The sequence below is a fragment of the Branchiostoma lanceolatum genome, chromosome 12 (assembly GCF_035083965.1).
Source record: "Branchiostoma lanceolatum isolate klBraLanc5 chromosome 12, klBraLanc5.hap2, whole genome shotgun sequence".
Taxonomy (NCBI): Eukaryota; Metazoa; Chordata; class Leptocardii; order Amphioxiformes; family Branchiostomatidae; genus Branchiostoma; species Branchiostoma lanceolatum.
The window spans coordinates 2,834,868-2,854,499 of record NC_089733.1 but is presented as its reverse complement, the minus strand read 5'-3'; the positions used below and the strand labels follow the sequence as shown (position 1 = coordinate 2,854,499).

At 41.8% G+C, this 19,632-nt stretch overlaps 1 protein-coding gene and 1 long non-coding RNA gene across 2 annotated transcripts; both read left to right on the top strand.

Annotated features, from left to right (window-relative positions):
• The first annotated feature begins 496 nt into the window (after positions 1-496).
• On the top strand, positions 497-2,693 carry LOC136446423 (zinc finger MYM-type protein 1-like). Its single transcript, XM_066444780.1, has 2 exons — positions 497-1,642; positions 2,478-2,693. The coding sequence occupies exons 1-2, from the start codon at positions 497-499 to the stop codon at positions 2,691-2,693; spliced, it is 1,362 nt and encodes a 453-aa protein (XP_066300877.1).
• A 6,804-nt stretch (positions 2,694-9,497) lies between these two features.
• On the top strand, positions 9,498-11,492 carry LOC136446440 (uncharacterized). Its single transcript, XR_010757567.1, has 3 exons — positions 9,498-9,618; positions 9,933-10,007; positions 10,296-11,492. It is a non-coding gene; the product is annotated as an uncharacterized lncRNA (long non-coding RNA).
• Positions 11,493-19,632: the final 8,140 nt, after the last annotated feature.

Sequence of the window (19,632 nt, the reverse complement as noted above, 5' to 3'; positions counted from 1 at the left end):
AGACACCCTCCCAATAAAGAAGCATGCCCTGCGTATGGGAAGGAATACTCGGCAAGTGAAACCATTTTGCACGAGCTTGGGAGGGTTTGGACACAAAGCAACCCAGAAGAATGGGAAGGACACAATCACAATTCAACTTCAAGAAGAAGACAACAGTACACACAATGGAGGATGAAGCACACGAAGACTTTCTGATGACAGTCACTGATGAGGTATGTTAATAATGTCAACAAATGCCACCTCTCTGTTGACAGCACGGGGCCGCCGCGCGAGTTCTTTGTTCCTAGAAAGTTCTGTCACGGTGAAGTGTCAAACTGTAAGAGATGGACAGTTAATTGAGTTTAGGTTATGACGGGATGTTGTCAATAATGTCAACAAATGCCGCCCTGGATTTGTTGACAACACGGGGCCGCCGCGCGAGTTCTTTGTTCTTGATAAAGTCTTGTCACGGTGACGTGTCAAACTGTAAGAAATGAACAGTTAATTTGGCATCCTCATGGGGCGGAAAGAGCAGAAGGAGCGAGAGAAGAAACGTGCGGCAGCTACGTGCCACAAGCTGGACAGCTTCCTCCCGAAGAAAACGAAGACGGCACAGTTTTTGGATCAGGCTTCGGAAAGTCGGTCATCAACTTCGGACGCTCAGCCGTCAACGTCGGAAGCTCAGCCATCAGACTCTACCAGTGAAATCGACAATGTATCACTCACTGTAAGTACCAATCCGTTCGAGGTAAGTAGTGAAGTGAGCTGTTATCATGACGAAGGCGGCGGCAACAACATTGTCGATATTGGAGCGATGTACCTCCGTTCGGAGACCAGTAGTGAGTTTTGCGACAACGTAAAGGCTCTAACAACAGCCCAGAAATACAACTTCCTTTGCCATCACAGCAAACCGCCAGAAGATAAAACATTTCCGACTCAGTATCTTGGCGGCTGTAATCGCAGTTTCCGACACAAGTGGCTCGGAGAACACAAATGGATGGTATATAGTGAGAAGGTGGACGGAATCTTTTGCATGCCGTGTGTGCTTTTTGCAGCCGATCCGTCAAAGGGGCAGTTTGTGGCCAAGCCATTCAGAATGTGGAACAAGTGCGAAAGTCAATGGTCACGAGACCAACTGTCACTACCACGAGAAAACAATGGAAAAGGCTGCCTTACTCAAGCAAGCAGTGGATCGGAACGACCCCACACCACCATTGTCACCCAAACTGATGCAAGAAAGGCAGTTAACATCCAAAACAACCGAGAGGTTCTCAAGTCTATCGCCAGAGCAGTACTGTTCTGTGGCAGGCAGTGCATCGCGCTACGAGGCGACAAGGAAGATTTGGATTCTCCCGGCAACCCTGGAAACTTCCTGGCGTTGCTTAAGTTGATGGCAATGACAGATGGAGTGCTACAAAAGCACTTGCAAGCACCTGCCATGAGAAACGCTACCTGTATGTCTCCACAGACGCAGAACGAGTTGATCGAGGTCATGGGGAAGCACATGATTTTGAAGGGAATTCTAGAAGAGATCAACGCGGCCCCTTTCTACAGTATCATGGCGGATGAAGTCACCTCGCACAACACCGAGCTTCTCGCGATCTGTGCCAGATTTGTGGACAGCAACAACAACACCAGGGAAGACTTTCTGAAGTTCATACAAGTAGATCGAATTACACATCTGCCTGTTTTATATTTTCTTTGTATATTGAGTGTGCTACCCTATATTGTTGTGACCTCTGTCTTGATTGCCCCAACTTACAAATATATTATTGCACAGTTCAATATTGCTGTTGAACTATCCTTAATTGTGCAAAGAACACTGAAAGTCAGCAATTTGATCCTTGTACTTCTTATGATTACTCCAAGGTTCATCACCATATCAAAATCAATAATTAACATCACATTAGAATTGATACAAATGTAGGGACCAATTGAAAACAAAAAACAGTTTCTTAGTTTATTGAAACAACTTTTCTTTTTCACCCCTGAGTTACATACAATCCACTGTCAGTATCCAATTCAGAAAAATATTGTTGGATAGCTCATGACTGCGGTTTCCACATTCTTACTGTTTATGTAGTGTGAGTAGTGCAGAATAAAAGTTGCTGGACTGGTATATACTTGTTCCAAAGAAACTGGTTTCTCAGTATATGGACCAATGCAGGTAAGGTGCATGTATAGGCCTCGAAAATATCTGCACCCAGCTAGTAATTTACCTGCACTTACCTCCAAATGCTGATTTGAATATAGTGCTATGTACTATTTGAAATTGTACACTTCCTTAACATTACAAATCATGCTAATGCTGGTCTTTTTAAAATGTTTGTGTGTGTGTGTGTGTGTGTGTGTTTGCACCCTCAAATCATCGTATACAAAGTAATTTATAGTATATATAAAGTAGGTGAAGTGGGGCGTTCAGAACTTCATCTCATCTATGTGATGTATCTATGTGCTGTAATCCACTGACTAAAACTTCTTATCTGAGATTCAGGTAGTCAGAAGAGGAGGAGCAGAATGAAGAGGAGGAGCAGGGTGAAGTTGAGGAGCAGGGTGAGGAGGAGGAGCAGGGTGAGGAGGTGGCGCAGGGTGAAGAGGAGGTGCAGGGTGAAGAGGAGATGCAGGAGGATAATGAAGGAGAAGGTGTGTGGCCGATGAGTTGCGATGAGTTTGGCAGTAGCAGTGAAGAGGAGACAAGCAGTGTTAGTGACTAGAATGAATAGAAATCATAAGTCAACATCTACATCTTTTTCTATGCAAGACTGAGACAAACCGCAGCAGCTTCTTTCCGAGAACAGTGATAGAGTGGAACCGTCTACCCCAACATTTCATTAATTCCACAGTTGACACCTTCAAAGCTGGGTTGACCAAGTACCTTGGCCTCCCCAGTAACATTTAGCCCAAGAGTGAGTCAGGTCACCACCCAGTGCAGCAGCATGTACATAGCACCACTACTTACACACTTATTTATACATTTATTGTTGCACCAGTTATGTTTATCTTTTTTCTCGGATTTTTCGTTTTCACCATCACCATCACCACCTGCCGCAGCTGGGCGTGACCCTGACATTTCACCCTCGGCGTTATGTCCCTCGCGGGGCTTTGCTGAGTATGTTATGTTGGTTTTTAGACTTTTTATTAGTTTAGCCATACCTAGTATCACTGCTTGTGACGTATTTCATCCATATAACTGTTATATATAAGTATATTTCTTTGATTTTCTGACTTGGACATACTACACACTGGCACGCAAAGGTGAGGTAACGGTAACCGGTTCGTCGAGCCATACCTTACAACTATCAGAACCAAGCCCCAACTCGACGTCTTCTCCGTACAAGTCACATTCCGCACCTACAAACACAGTGCAACAAACTCCCCCAAGACCATGTCTATTCTGCCCCACGCCGGCAGTTCGTACTGCCCCGTAGCCAACCTAAAATCATATCTGTCGCTCAGGGGAAATTGCGCGGGTTGCCTCTTTCTCCTTCGCGATGGTCGTCCCGTTTCTAATGATCACTTTTCTAACGCTCTACGCAAATGTGTGATCCAGAGTAACTTAGATCCCCGCGCCTTTACGGCCCACTCCTTTCGTATCGGAGCCGCTACCCACTGCATAATTAAACGGTTGTGTTCCAACCAAACATGAATCCTCTTCCGCTTCCTATCTTGTCAATTATCTGTATGGACAGGGAGACTCAGAGCGTGAAGCTATTTTAGGCCCGACTAAAGAAACTACAACGGGAGTGTGCTCCAGTCTTTCGATATCTGCTTGGAACTCATCAAGTTATGCCTAAGTTTCTATATCTGCTTTGCAGACGTATTTTTGATTTCTAAGTGCAAAAAAATATCATGGTAGAACTTAGAGTGCTACGTAGGTACTTTCCTTGCAATGAAGTAAGATCAACCCAGACACCTTCGCTATGGCAATAACTTTTAATTGCCACACTTTTCTTTGTGCTTGTTAATCAATGTGATGCTTGTTTGCCTACTCAGAAAACGGATGATGGGAAAAGTCTGCTGAAACGACTACAGTGGCTCTTAATGTGTTCCATGCGTATGGGCACAAGTCAGCTTGCCAGGTACATTTTATTGAATGTTGACTGATAGACTATTCATCTATCATAGTAATTCACATTGTTTTTGCCAGTAGGTGAATACTCACATCATGCATATCTGAAGTGTGGAAAATAAGTTAACATTTAACATTATGTCGTATGGCAGATCAAGCAGCACAAGGCGACGCCCCGGCTTTGGCCTCACTGATGGAGAATCAGTAGAACGCCTATGGGCATTTTCAAGAAGATTCGCAAGGATGACGAAAGAGATGACACCTTCACGTGTCCATCTCCTGACAGGTGACTTACTGCATTATTCCTTGAGGAAGACTATTGACATTGGTTAGTCTCTTTTTGTTTTTTTAAAAGTATATTTAGCTTGTAGACTGAGTAATCCAATTAACATGTAATAAGCAAACAATTTTTTTTTTCATTCGCTTTGGGTGTGCAATTTTCTTTTAAAGTTCTTTTCCATTGTGCACATTTTAGAAGTTGCCTTGGTAAGGAAAATGGACAAAGCGTTGAAGACTGTCAGCATTGCCGAAGAAGCTCTCTCCTCAGTTATGAATTATGCAAAGGTAGGTTAAGAGATGTTTTTATGTGCTTTCTGCTGTAAGAATGTTATGACTCAATAGTTAACATGTTGATTGTGTAAAAGACGTAGATACAGTAACTAATATTGAATTGAGCCATGTATGTCAAAGGGAAGAGAGACTGTTTTGAACACACTGTATGATCCTTTTGTTTGTTGATCTTGGGTCTTAAGTTTTCATATTTTGTGGTTGCCTTTGTGTTTGATATTCTACATGTCTTAATTCTTATTCTTTCCAGTTTCCAAGCATGACATAGAGACATGGGCTATGCAAGAAAAGGAGGCCGTTACCAAATCAAAGGAAAAACAGCCAAATGGTAATATTGTACAGACATTTTCTACAAGAGTAACTGACATCTCCCATCTACTGGTATGAACTGATGTATGACTAAAGACCAAAGACTAAAGGGTTATGGCATACTATTGCTGAAGACTCATTCCCTTAACTTTGTTGAATTTTGTGAAGAGCATAATATAATTCAACTAAATATAAACATGACTAGGACTTTATTTGAAGTATGTTACTTGTAACATCAGTTACATTATTTTATTATACAATCATGTAATTGCCTTCCTTCACTCCGCGGCTTGGGGTATCATACTTAGCGGAACTGCAAACTCAAGGTTCGGTAGAGTTAGAGGCCGAAGGGGAACAGGAAGTCCAAGTGAACTTTATTCAGTGTCATGTAGGTGCAACTTCTGAAGATGACAAGATAAAGCCAGCTTTTTTCCACCCTAGATTCAAGTGGTCGTCCACCTAAAAGCCCATGTGAGAATAAACCAGGTTCGCCTGAGAAGAGAATGCCCAAGTAACTTTGAAAACAGAACAGTCAGCCAACAGCGATCATCACAGTGGACCGATGAGGAAGCTGTGCGCATGGGCAAGATATTGCACTGCTTACTTTGCGGATTGTACAATGAAGTGGGACATTTTGAATGTGAACAGGACAGTAACTGTAAGTTCAAGAATCACGAACTTCTGAGAACATCTTCGCTGAAGCAACAGCTTCAACGTGCCACACAGGAATGTTCTGATGAGAAGATTCGTATACCAGGTGGAGCCAGCTACACACCTGCAACCAGGCATACCGTACCAAGCTAAACCGCATACCGCACCAGCAACCCGGCATGGGTTGGTAAAAGAACAGCTGGAAGGGTTTTAGTGAGGTCTACAAAATAAATTTAAACGTACGTGTGGTCTTGTCAGAAATCCATCTGAAGGTAAATGAGGTTACTATTATAGCGGCCTAGCGATGAAAGTTGTGAGAACAGAAACAGATGCGAGTTTGTACTTCCCAGGAGCAGGTAAAAAAACTTCCATATCAAAAGGAAGCATTTGACATTGGATTGGCCAAAGAGAAAGTAAAAACTCTTGAAATGGAACTTTCTAGAATGAAAGAAAATCAACTGATTTACAAGGCCAGCTTTAACAACAGTCAGGACCATTCAAACGCTAGAGTCGAAACAAAAGCAGTCAGGTGTATATATAAATGGTTTAACAAAAAAATACTTATTTGTTAACTATACAGATCTACCAGATATACACCAGCATACCGAACCCAGCTATACACCAGATTTTATAAAATACTTACTGTGTATAGATAGGGATACTAAGAACGATAAATGCATTTACGATCAAAATGGAACGTGTCATTTCAGGTGCCCCACTGATGTCAGGCATTGGAGATAATTGTCTAGTCTCCAACCAGACCCAATAGATTGCAAAGACCGTATCCAACTGGCAGAAGGAGCTTATAGTGCAATCTAATCTTGGTTGGCTATGAGACTTGGGTTGGCTATGAAAACTCCTTCTGTGGCGTCGGTGTGGCGTAATGGTGAGAGCATAGGGCTGCCAAACAACGTGGCCCGAGTTCGATTCCGGCTCTCCCCCGGACATGTCTGGACATGCACCCGACGTTGTGCCCTTGGGAAAGGCACTTAACACAAAATCCCTCACTTCACTCAGGTGTAAATGAGTACCTAGCTTTGTCTAGGGACGTCCCTCGGATAGGACGTTAAATGGAGGTCCCGTGTTTGGGGAGAGCCACACCCCGCGCACGTAAAAGAACCCACCACACCTTTCGAAAAAGAGTAGGGGCATGCCCCGGTGTGCGATGGTCCAAAACCTACAGTCGGCCGCACATGGGTTCGCCCTTAGTAATAGCCTCTGGCTAGTTGGGTAACCCTGGCAACATGCCGAACCAATAAATAAATAAATAAACTCCTTCTGCCTGTTGGATACGGTCTTTGCCAACCCGTAGGTCTGCTTGGAGACTAATAATTGTCTACACTAAGTTGAATGGAACATAATGATGAATGCCACAAAATCCGTTTTCATGACAAACATATAAAAACTATCCCACTTGATGTCTCAACCATCAATTACAGACCCTATGTTTGCTGTTTTCAGGTTGGCTCCAATCAAGCCAATATCAGCTAAGACTGTAAGTAGCCTTAATACACAGAATCTGATTTCATGCCAATGCCATACAAATTTCATGCCATTTGTAATTTGAAACATGGTCTTACATAATCCACACATATCAATGTACTTTTTCACTATACAGGCTGGCCAGTCCCCAGTGCCATTGGGGGGTATTGACCATGGAGCAATAATCTACCACTACTTTCTCACCATGAAGAAGCATAAAATCCCCTGCGGCGTTCTTCAAGGAGCTGATGAGCTTGTATTTCTCCGAAGAAAAACTGTTCAGGGGTAACTTGATGGGAGGAGGGCACCATGTGGCCCTCAACCCCGTCATCATAGCTAATATTCTAGGTTATAGTGGTATGCCCCATCCTGTATGTTTTTATGTTTGATCCTACATCTTTTTCTACATTATTCACAACGGAAATAATGTGCAGTGGCCTGGAGTAAAGTTGAACTTAGCCAGGGTTGTTAACGAGAAGTACTGCGGCATGCGCAGTACTTTCAAGTGGCGAAAGACCAGACCGAGGTTCTAACCTGACAGTAACCAGCGACAGCCCTAACAGGCCATACAGGCTGGGCAGGCCATACAGGCCGGGCGGGTTGGGCATGTTACACAGGCAGTTGGGGAGGCAATGAGGCTGTTAGATCTACAGTTTTTTTAGTTTTTTCTGCCTCAAAATCCACCCAGTACGTTCTTATTTTGGACGGTACTATCCTAAAATCCACACATTCAAATTCTTTTGTTTTGTTTTTGTTCTTTAGATGACGAAGGTCTTTTCTTATTGTTTTTTTTTAGAATTGAATTCACAGGGGAAGCATTTGTTATTCGAGTTAAGTTATATTGTTGCATTAAAATTTGGTTAGAAGCAAAGTTTTATGTTGTTCACATCAGAGTCTGAAAACATGTATGGCAGTATAAAAAGAACAAACATATCTTCACATTCGGAGAAATTAGCTGCTTCATATATTGAGAGGAACATAATCAAACATTTCTAGGGGCTCACTGTCAGATGATTTTTTTATTTAAATGTTCCCCCTTTAACAATTGCTCCCATTGATGTAGGGAGATCTTCTCAAACGATGGCATGTGGGAACTGGACCAGAAAGACGTTGCCAATTCCGGCAAGACAGCTGCGTCAGATGTTCTACGGGTCATCAATGACGGAAATAGACGTCAAACATCCTTTTGATAGAAATCAAAAATCCATGGTTAATTTAGTTGTACTACTGCTATCATATATATTTATACAACAATGTTTAAAACGCATGTTCACCATACTGTTTGATAATATTCGCTCCATGGAGCCGATTAGTACAGACCCTCCTCGCCACACCGCACCTCTTGTCAGTGCACAGATGCTACGCTGTGGGCAAAACGTGTGCTTTTGGGTGTCACCAGGTCATCATGGAATGCCCTTTATGCAAAGGTTCAGTCACTCGGGTGGGACAAAACATTGCAGTGTGCAATCTGTCCCGGAAACTGGAGGCCACCTGCACATTTGAGTGTGAGTTCCCAGAGAAGGTGACGGTGGATGACGTGTTGACTCGCCTCAAGACAACATGTCCCCACGTGAAAGTGGCCTGCCCGAACGAAGGGTGTACCACCCACGTCCCAAGGGAAGGGTTGCAGTCTCACAGGGACGTCTGTGGGTATGGCTTTGACGAGCGCTGCAGATGTGGCGTTCGATTGACGAGGCATGAAATGCCCCCCCCCCCCCCCCCGCTGCCATCTTATGCCCGATAGGCGAGAGCAAGTGCTTCTTGGGGTGTAGCGCCAAGATATGCAGGTGCCTGTCCCGTTTCAATATGCATATAGCAGGTTACCTTTGCAAGTCCAAGTCAATTCTGTGCTATCACCAGCAAAAGCGCATAGTCTGAAGTGAAACAGGTTTTTCAACGGGAGGGGAAAGGAAAATAATTATATACATCCCCCGAGCTATGAAAGCAGTTACGTATACGCCGTGTTTAATAGTCATAAGCGCGCTTTTTGAACTGGGTGGAAAAACTGATCTCTAGATAACATCGCACGGCTGAACAAATTGTAGTTCGTTACTACTAGTATTTCGCATGGTGACATCATGTGTCCATCTTTTCTAGCTCAATATCAGCTTGGCGCTAAGCCCCCAGCGCCCACTCTAACGTTCTGTTTTGTAAGGTCTCGAAGTTGTTAGTACTTGCTGTAGAGCTTTGTTGTGCTCTTCTTCACCTTTTCCAATGACTATGATGTCGTTTCTCTCTTCCGGAGACCGACAAATGATTACATTGTGGCTCCTTGCGGCTTGCAATGGTACTGTAGCGGAACTTCCGTGTTTTAGTCCTCGAGTTCTGAACATGCTATGTTCATAATCGTTTAGTGATAGATAGCTCTTGGGCCACCTTTTCTGCTTTTTTGATCTGCGAAATCCGACCTCGATTCAAATTAACGAAGACATTAATTTCCTTCTTCATAACTATTACAGCCAATCTGGAAGCCGTGTTAGAGGCAGGGGAGCCTAGCGGCGGACCGGGGCCAGCACAAGACGACCAGAATGCCAAGGAGACATGCATAGACACCCTGGAAAGTATGTCTTAAATTACACATATCTTCCTTTTTACCTATGTACAGCATATATTACACAGACGGGCCAAAGAAACAAACGATGACCTCAGCCCCGGATAATAGGACAAACATATCAACACCACCAAATACATATACAACATCAATCCATAGTAAAAAATAAAATCTATAAGTCAAGTCTAAGCGCAATAATGTAACAATGCGGCAGCTAACACGGCTCTATCACAAGGATACCATATGCTATTCGTACAAATTGACAAGCTTGCAGATCACAGTATTTTTTCGCGTGTAATACTCTCATTCTCTTCATATCTAAAGCCATCTTGGAAGACCTCCTGGACCCCCATCAGCCAGCGGCCGATCCAACAGAGTGGGATCCAAACGGCCTCCTAAGTATGTATTTCATATCACATATATCTGTCTAGTTACAGCTTGGAGCCTTCATTAGATAGACGGTCAAAACCAACAGATAGTGGTTTGGCAAACAACGGCTCCTGGAAAAATATAACCCAATAACATGACAAACATAGCATCAACACCAAAACATATATGATATCAAACCACAGACTGAAGAAATGGTTCATTTCATACAAGTACACCTGTTTCCTTTTAATGCAAGTTCAGTTGCTTCAAAAATGACAGGTGCTATAATTGATGTTCCCTTTTCTATCATAACTATAGCCATCTTGGACACCATCCCGAACCCGCAGCAGGGGACACAACCACAGCACCACCACCTACAACAAGCAGCTCCTGTGACGCAATACAGCAGAATAGCCCCTAAACCTCTTCCAGCAGCCCCACCTGTCTCCATCAGCCTCAATTCACCATCCTCAACCTTTGTCCCTCTCATTTCACCACCCGCAACCATGTCCCCTGGCCTCATTCCACTCCTACCAAACGGTCCAATTTTCACTCCGATCACAAATCAGAGTGTGATGATGGGATCGTTTGGAGGGATCCATTCCTTCCACCCTTACCACCTCAACCCACCGATAGCCATGGCCAGTCCGCGGCCGATCAATTGGTGTTGTATTTCCTCGGGCGCCCCCCAGTTCTTGCCCCCTTACTTTTTCTAGTTACATTGATCCCGTGTAGAACGTATATAAGCCCCTTACCATGCCTAACACCACAAGACGTTCTGTGTCTGGTTGTGCCTCAAAACTGTGCACCTGCTAACAATGTCACTGAACATAATCATATCTATTGTATATATCATTGTGTTGTATCCTTGTGTATACCCAAAACCGCCCTGAAATACAATGCCGAACCACTAAGACAGCAAACTTGGTAATACAAAAGAAATAGTGAAGTTTCACCCAACTTTGTGTTATATATTTTGTATTCCATTCGACTTTATAACGATGTACAGGACAATATAGGAACCCCAATTGTTTTCGAATTAATGTTCACGTTTCTATATTGTATAACATTATGATATTTAGAACTTAGTTTGATCAAAAGATCATGAATGCACTTTGATACGAATGACGTAAGTACGATACTAGCAAAAAATTGAGCACCTCTTAACTCTGTACCCAATGATACCTTTTGTCTATTTCATTGTATTGTTTCCATGTGTATACTCAAAGTCTCCCTAAAGTGCAATGCCGACCCACTACGGCAACTAACTTGTTAATCCAAAACAAATAAGTTTCACCCAGTTATCTGTTATTTTCTATTTTATCTGCCTTTGGAACGATGTACAGATCAATATAAGAATCCCCTATTCCGTCCATATTACAGTTATCGATTCTATCTCGTAAAACATTGACATGTCCGTATCTGTGCCGGGTCTTAAGGGGTGGAATTTTCAACATTGCTTAAAAACAAATTGATATGTTTTTATCATGTTCTTAGAATAAAAATAGAACCACACTATGGCTGTCCTTTTTCTTCGAAACGTAGGTCATAACAACTATCTCAAAACTGATGACATATACGCTACTTGCAAATGAGTCACTCATTCAAACAACAAAAGTTTTTTAAAACATCAAGCTATCCGTATTTTCATTCATTCTAATTGCATCTAATCAACCAAAAATATGTGCAAGATATTATTCGCCTTTGTTACATACAAAACATCTTTATATATACATGTATAGATCCCTACAATAAACGCTATAATAAACAACCATAATTACTACCCGATTAAATCAAAGACATACGTTTTGACAAATCCATGAAAAAACATTCCATCAAACTATTTGCCAACCCCGTTACTTCCAATTCAACAGAGGGACAGGTCACTTCAAAACATATTCCCCAGGGAATAACGAACACATTCCAGACATGCCTAAACAATTCTGGGAATTCTTACAGATCGGGCGTAAAGTATACTATTAGGCTCGCCCCTGAGGCGTCGCCAAAAACGCCTTTTGGTAGTGCAGTGCCCTAATCTATACCCATTGCAGCATTCACCACATCGTTGCTGGAGAAGCTAAATGCTGTCCAGAGTGATGCACAGATAATAAAGGTATCACGCAACTCTCCAAAGAGACCACAACAGAGTAAGCGACATCCATGTCAACCTACAGACCCTGCTTTTTCACCGCAAGTTTTATCATGTCCTCACTCAACGCCAACCCTAGGTTATTATTGCTGAAAAAATGCTACCACACTTAAAGGAAGCCACCGGCAGCGCAACACCGGCAGATGCTGCAACGCAAGAGAATGAAGACAGCCAACCTTCTTATGAAACACTGGCAGATACTGCCACCACCACTGAACGCGAATAAAAAAAAAGTTTGGCAAAATAAATGAGTTGCCTTCATGATGAAATGTACACGGTCAGGAAGGTTGAACACATGACTAACACATAGAGTATTGAATCGGACAAAATGTGATGCGCATGTGGATATCTATATAATCAAATTAACATGGCCTTAGGTACCCACAAAATGAACGGGGAACTGGACTGGTTTATCTAGTTTTACTTAACATGGATCCCTACAAGGGAACACTTATCACTTACTCGGAAAAAAGGGAAGAAAAACAACAGGGCTGTTGAAAGTAAAAGAATGATAAAGGAGGCAGCTCTGTTGACTCAGCTTCCTGTGGCCATAATCAAGGTAAGAACTTTGCGTTTATAATTGAATGAATGAACATTTCACTTAATGTACAAAAATGTATCACAGGCTGAAGTATACAGGCAAGGAGGTTAAATTCAGATTGAACCTGACCTTAGTACAAGTCACAACAAAGAGAACTTCGATCATAGTGTACACACTTATGCACTACTTGCATTGCTAGTACATGTGTTTGGTGTGTTACAATACTAAGTATATTAGTAATCTTCTTGCTTTTTTGGTTTAATGTAAGAACAGAATACCCTGTATGCTTTAGGATTGAATGTTTTTCTACATGCATTAGAAATGTCTGTCTTACAATTTGTATTACTTGCACAGAGTACTGGGGTTTGTATCAGTTTATAAAGTCTATCTGTCATCCCGCTAATGTGATGCACTGGACAGGTTTTTTACATTATAATTTACATTGAGTGCAAAAGTCAAGTCAGCTAAATCCCCCCACTACCTCATGAAATCATAATTTACACACAGAACTGGATCCGTAACCACACCGCAAAACTAATGAACGACAGAAAGAGAGAGGGAGAGGATATAGCCAATATAAAAAAAAAATTAAAGAGGGCAAGTGACCCCTACAGGTGTTTCCTGAAGTAACACCTGAAAGGTAAGCAGAAAGGCTACTCATACAATGGACATTGAACCCCAATTTGTATGCTATCAAAATGTTTCAAATTCAGCACACATCAAACCTCAAACAGTGATAAACCCACTATGCCACAACCAAAATGGAGAGTGTATCAAGCCAAACATGAAATTACTGCAGCACCCATTTAAGTCAAGGCAGGTGCGAGAAGCTGACGAAAAGCTTTCTGGCGGCTGGAAGCCTAATGGTCATAATAAGTCCTCCCCATGGCCATGCTGTAGAAGCTGAGGAAGCACCTCTGCAAACACGATGTAAATAGTACAGCGTTCACCAAGAAGATTAAGAAATTCATCTGAGATCAAGCTTTCAGAATCTAGAGGTAAAGGACTTTTTCGAGGATATGGCAAGTTCTCTTGATCCAAAAGCATGGCAACCGAAGACGTTTGGGAGAGACGTATGGATGCAATCACGCTGCGACTGAGCAGTAAATGCATATCAAGAAAGAGCTAGAAGAGGTAGCCAACTTGGCGGGTCCGTCACATGAGAATGTGGAGGAGGACATCACTCCGGCAAATCGAAGGAGGCTAACCGCCATGGAAGAGCTTTTCAAGGATGAGGTCGAGGTTGTCATAACCCACATGGAACCAGCCTTGCCTGTGCGAGTGCGCATATCGCATAGAGAGAAAGATCGAGAAGAACTAGAGTCTACCAAAACTTCTCTCAACGGATGATGTTGTAGCCTTCTGGAGGACAAAGCGGGACGAATTGCCCCTGTTGACCAGACATGCCCGCAAATACCTCATTGTTCGAGGCACAATGTCCTCAGCGAGCGGGTGTGTAGCACAGACTGCACAGTGTACGTTATGTGTCAAGTCTCAAGGTGAAACTAGTACCAAATTCGAGTCGAAGACTGTAGAGGAAGACTAGAGACTCTAAGAAGTTAGAAATATTACTATAAATAGATTTGTCTAGATTAGCAACAAAAACTGTAGGACTTAACTTTGTGCATGGTGTACAGAGAAATATGAGGGTAAAAGTCCACCAACTAGCATTCTTCTGTTTATGCTCAAGCGCAGTAATGGTTAGAAAATCTCATAGAAAAAATAGCATAGCAATTCAGTCTTTAATATTTGCCATTGAACAAGACAAGGCTACCCAATAATGGCGTGTTATACGAAAGAAGTAACGGAGGAGTCTCTTTGCTTGTGAAGCATGCCATAGCTGATGATGAACACAATGATGCTAGCGGTGTGAATTCATTTGGAGATGATGCCATCAAGGTGGTTGAAAAGGATATAGCAGTACCACTGAAGCCTGTACACGACCTTACGGATGGGAGTGCAGTCAGCATAAGGGAAAGAAAGCCTTTCAAGATCTATCTGTAAGATATAGTGAGAAACTTTCATGAAACGAGCCATTGTGAATCTGTATGAGACGGTCTGGGAGCTTTTGTTATCAAGCTGTTGTTACTAGCAAATGTCCCCAGTAAGGGTAGGTTTTTGTAAGTTTGTCATGTTTCGAACATATTCGATCACTGTCATATGCAATTTCTGTATCTGTTGGTTTCTTAGACGAAACGGTACCGGTGTCATAGCCTATATATATATACATTTTACAAAATTTCATTGCATTTTGTTGCTTGCACTTACCCATTTCCTAGAGGTACAAATACAGGGTCGACAAAACAACCGACCGGAATTTCACCATGGCGGTGGATATGGTACAGACTTCTCTTTCACAATTCTTTTTATGAATATATAAACACTCTCCAGTTTAATTCTGGACTTCCAGTTTAATTCCGGACTGACCTCCCATATCTCAGAAACTTTACACCCAGATAGGCTAATTTCACAAACTATAGGTAGAAATGATGTAAGAAATACGTAGCAGCCATTGACGACCCCCTGGGGACTAGTCACATTATGCATAATTATGAATAATTATTCATAATTATGCATAAGGCTTTGAATCATTATGGATAATTATGCATAATGTTCAAGGGTTATGCATAATAGTTCAAGGGTTATGCATAATAGTTCAAGGGTTATGCATAATAGTTATGAATAATTATGCATAATTGTTCCAAAGATTATGGATAATTATGCATAATTGTTTGCAAGGTATGATAATAATGCATATTAACAGTCCTAAGTGCATGATGTGTTTCGACTATTGGACTGAGGTTTGGATGAGAAATGCTCCCATCTAAGACTGAAGAGGGTGACAGCATCACCATCAAAACTGACAAACTATCAATATAAAAGATACAGAGATTGAGTTTGTTACATCTTTGGTTTCTCTTGCAGTGTTATACAGATATCACTTCTTATAGTGACTGATATACATGTGTATCCGGGAAAAGAGAAAGGGGTCAAAGTCATCTTAATTACAATTATTCATTAAGTCTTGAGTTCCCTTTTTCATTCACAATTTCCACTTGTACTATCTGCATCATTCTTTATCTATACAGTTGGTATAACCGCCCTAGCCCTTCGACATAACACACCAGCTTCGCAGGCACATGGCGCAGCAGCAGCATACATATTAGACTGAACGACCTGTCACACATAACTTTTGCACATGAGCTGTAAGTGTTGTTTAAAGCTCTCCAGCGAAGATGCCCCTGCTGTAATTGGTAACAAATTCCACTCCACGATAGTTGTAGGAAAACACAAATTATTGAACACACCAATCCTGGGTTGGCATCTCTGGTACTTGAATGCAAGACTATTTCTTGTTCTCTTTAAAGCTGGTATTAAAGACAAATCAGTTGGGACGTCCACCAGTTTATAGTAATTTTTTGTACATCATGCATCCTTCTGTGACACTTAAGCATCCCTGTCATAACTGTCCTTGTAGAATCTGGAAGCTTGCTAATGGTTCTTTCCAGTTGGTCTATCTTTGTATACGGATCCCAGACTGTTGCAGCATACTAGTATTCAACATTTGGCCTTACTAGTGATGTGTATACAAGTGATTTTAGCCTTGCTGACAGGGCATACCCACAAGCTGCGTTTGATCACTCCCAAAGTCTTTTTAGCCTTAGTTGGTACTTTGTCAAGATGGGCAAGTCCTACTTAGTCCAGTTGTTAAATGAACGAAGACCTTTATTGTACATGTTTGCCCCACTGGGCTAAGCACATGTCACACGTTAACAAATATATACATATTCATGAGTATATAAACATCTAGCATACTTTTAAAGTACTTTCGACTTCCTCTCACTTCTTGGTAATTTTACAAATGTACGAGGCTGTGTGATTAGTTAGAGTTGGTTTATCGAAGGCTGTAAGAAATATAAATAATCCTGTTTACTATTCAGGTATCTGAAGTAGGGGAATTATTAACACAAAACTAAAATGAATAATTCTATTGCTACCTTACAAGGACAGTCTACAATAAAATGTACTTTGTCTTCTACTTTATCTAGACTACAAAATTGGCAGATTTTTTGCTCCAGAGGAGTGCGGTTATGCCAAGTACGGGCAAGTTTTTGTGGTTGCAATTCCTGACCACAACTGGTAGCTATGGTTGGTCACATTTGGGGTTCATTTGTTTGTTATGTGCATAATGTAGCTTTTTTGGGGTTTAAACTTATTAGGTAGGCTAAAACACTTTTCCTAATGTTAGTATTACCAGTAGCTTTTACAGCAGACCTCTAATTGAATACCAGTAGCTGTTTCCTGCTGTTTCAGAAGGCTTATAGTTTATCTAAGGATCATGTTTTAAGTATGCATGACTAATTGGTTGGTCTCAGAATACCCCATGTGCCCTCAGGGTAGCCCATGTGCCCTCACCGTGAGGAAACACATGTATTGAGTCAGGCATCAACAGATCTAGAGGAGAAGGCCCACATTCCCTGGGGCTTGCCATAAAATTGCAGTTACATCATTTAAGCAAAGGGCGTGTTCATGCTCAATCCTATTCCAAAGCATTGTTCTTTTTTATTTTTGTGCAATGAACCGGAAATCGGGCACATTCTGACAACACAAAATGTTGTGTATTTGAGCTGTTACATACATGTATGGTCAGGAAATTCCTCTGGTGGCATACTATTCAGTCTATTTAATATGGTATCTGGCAAATTTCTACTATTTTTCCAGCACCCCTTTAAGTCTAGTCATGTCATTTCCAAACTTTGTAACACCACATGTAGCTGGGCAATGCAAACATCTTCCACATCTTACCTCTAAAATCCATTAAAAAAGATTCAATATTTTGTTTCCTATACAGGCTGATATACATGAAAAAAGATGCCTAGGCTAAAGATCATCAGGAACTTGATATGTGCCTACATTACCTCCTGATGGGAAAGGAATTATCAAGCCCTGTTACTGTTATAGTCCTGTCATCATTAATTGGCCATGAAATGGCTACTCTACAAAGTAAACAATGTACTCTGGGGGCTGGATCTCAGAACCTAGGCATGGACAATGATGTACTAGTAAGTAAACACAAGAATCCAGTAGAACAGTCTTCTGGCTCCCAGGGATGAACCCAGGCCCAGTCGGCAGACCGTACGCACTAACCACGCTAAATGTTTTAATTTAATTATAGACTAGTTATAATTGTCAGTTAGGCCACACCAATTTAATTTCTTGGTAAACGGATTTTTACTTTCCAAAAAAAAAAAAATTTAGAAAAAAAATCATGAAAACAGAAGTCTGGGCCAACCTTCTGTTTTCATGATTTTTTTTTTCTAAAATTTTCTTTTTTAGAAAACCAAGAAATTACATTTTTTTTTAGAAAACCAAGAAATTAAATTGGTGTGGCCTTAGTGGCGCTTGAACCCCAGACCCCAGGATCGCATCTGGGAAGGGTATCCTAGTCAGGGCTACACTGTCTATCTGAAGAGACATAAATTAGGGCTCCCATGTCCCAGGAGGTGCCTCCAGCATGTTACAATATTCAACACTCATTACTCAGAGATGGGTACTTACATGCTGTAATAATACAACCTGGTAAATATATCTGAGTGTGTTTTGTCTTCTACCACTTTTCAAGGGTACACATGCAGATGCACAGATACCATAATACCCCCATTGTTTAGAACAGATTGGTACCAGATGGTGGAGAGTAGACTAGAGTAGCTCAAACTGGGCATGGGGTATCAGGTGACCAGTGCCCTGTGACCAGTATCTAATCTCCAAGCAGATGTTGGGCGAAAGCTGTAACAGTTATACTTTCTCTGGCAGTGGTTTCTCTGACAGCCACTGACTGGTAGCCTGAGTACCGAGATTAGCAAGCGACAAGCATTGGGCCTGCGGTCGCTACGGAGGATGGTACTCAGGCTAAAAACTTGGCCTGAAGTACATTTTGTACCCCCCCAGAAAACCTGGCTGGTCAAGAAACATTACCATCCTCCAAGATCTTCTTGGAGATCAATTCTACATGTAGCTTTTGTCTATCACTCTACCTGTTCCAAGACTGACACGGATAACAGTGGGGTTCAAGTGCATTGTTAAGCATAGTGGGGTTTGTACGCTGGCGGGCCCGGGTTCGATCCCGGGGCAGGACCTAGGAGACTATACTACTCACCCTGTACATTTCAGTGGTTTGATTTGGGAGAAAAACTAAATCTGTACATTATTTTTGCTTCTTTTCCTCATTGGCCTTGTCTTCATTCTATCATGGTTGCCACATGAGAAAGGGGTATGGGGTGTTTAAAATCCTTGTAAGAGATAAGTTTGGGGTTCTGGGTATCCTTTATTGTTTAGGAATCTGTGGAAATTCTATAAAAGAGCAATTGACGTTGAGACTCCAGAATACAAAATGTGTACTTGTCATTTACATGCATTTTGACACCATGATCAACTTTTGTAACAAAGTAAAGAATGAAAGGTATATTCTGTTCAAGATGCAGTTAAATGTCTACTAGGTATTCATCAGTTTCTTCTGTAAACACAGGAAAATATCTATCCTGGTGTCCCATATTGACAAACCAACATGCGATTCTCAGGCAATCCCCCACAGTGGGCAAACCAGGTCAAATGAAGGTTACCATGCATGCGTCTGGTCAAGGAGGTTTCTTATTTCAACCTCCTAATGGTCTGGTGTGTCATGTGTCTCTCCATGCCCTGTTTCTGCATGAAGCTTTTAGTGTGTAAAAAATTCTTGATTCATGTAAGTTTACATTTTGTCTGTGTTCTTGAAAGAGATAGAGCAACAAACTTTCTGATGTTCCTTCATTTATTTGTGAAAAATGGTAGGATTGGTCAGTAGGACCAATCGTGGGGAATTACTCTGGAGGAAGTGACCCTTGACCTCCACCAGTGCGACATCCGCCGCCTCGACGGCAGGCCTCGCCTCTGTCTTACCACCATCCCGCCCTTGCTACATTCATTTC

Coding starts and splice junctions, on each gene's coding strand:
- LOC136446423 (XM_066444780.1), top strand. CDS start 497: ATGGGGCGGAAAGAGCAGAAGGAGCGAGAGAAGAAACGTGCGGCAGCT. Junction 1,643..2,477: donor ACTTTCTGAAGTTCATACAA/GTAGATCGAATT, acceptor AGATTCAGGTAG/TCAGAAGAGGAGGAGCAGAA.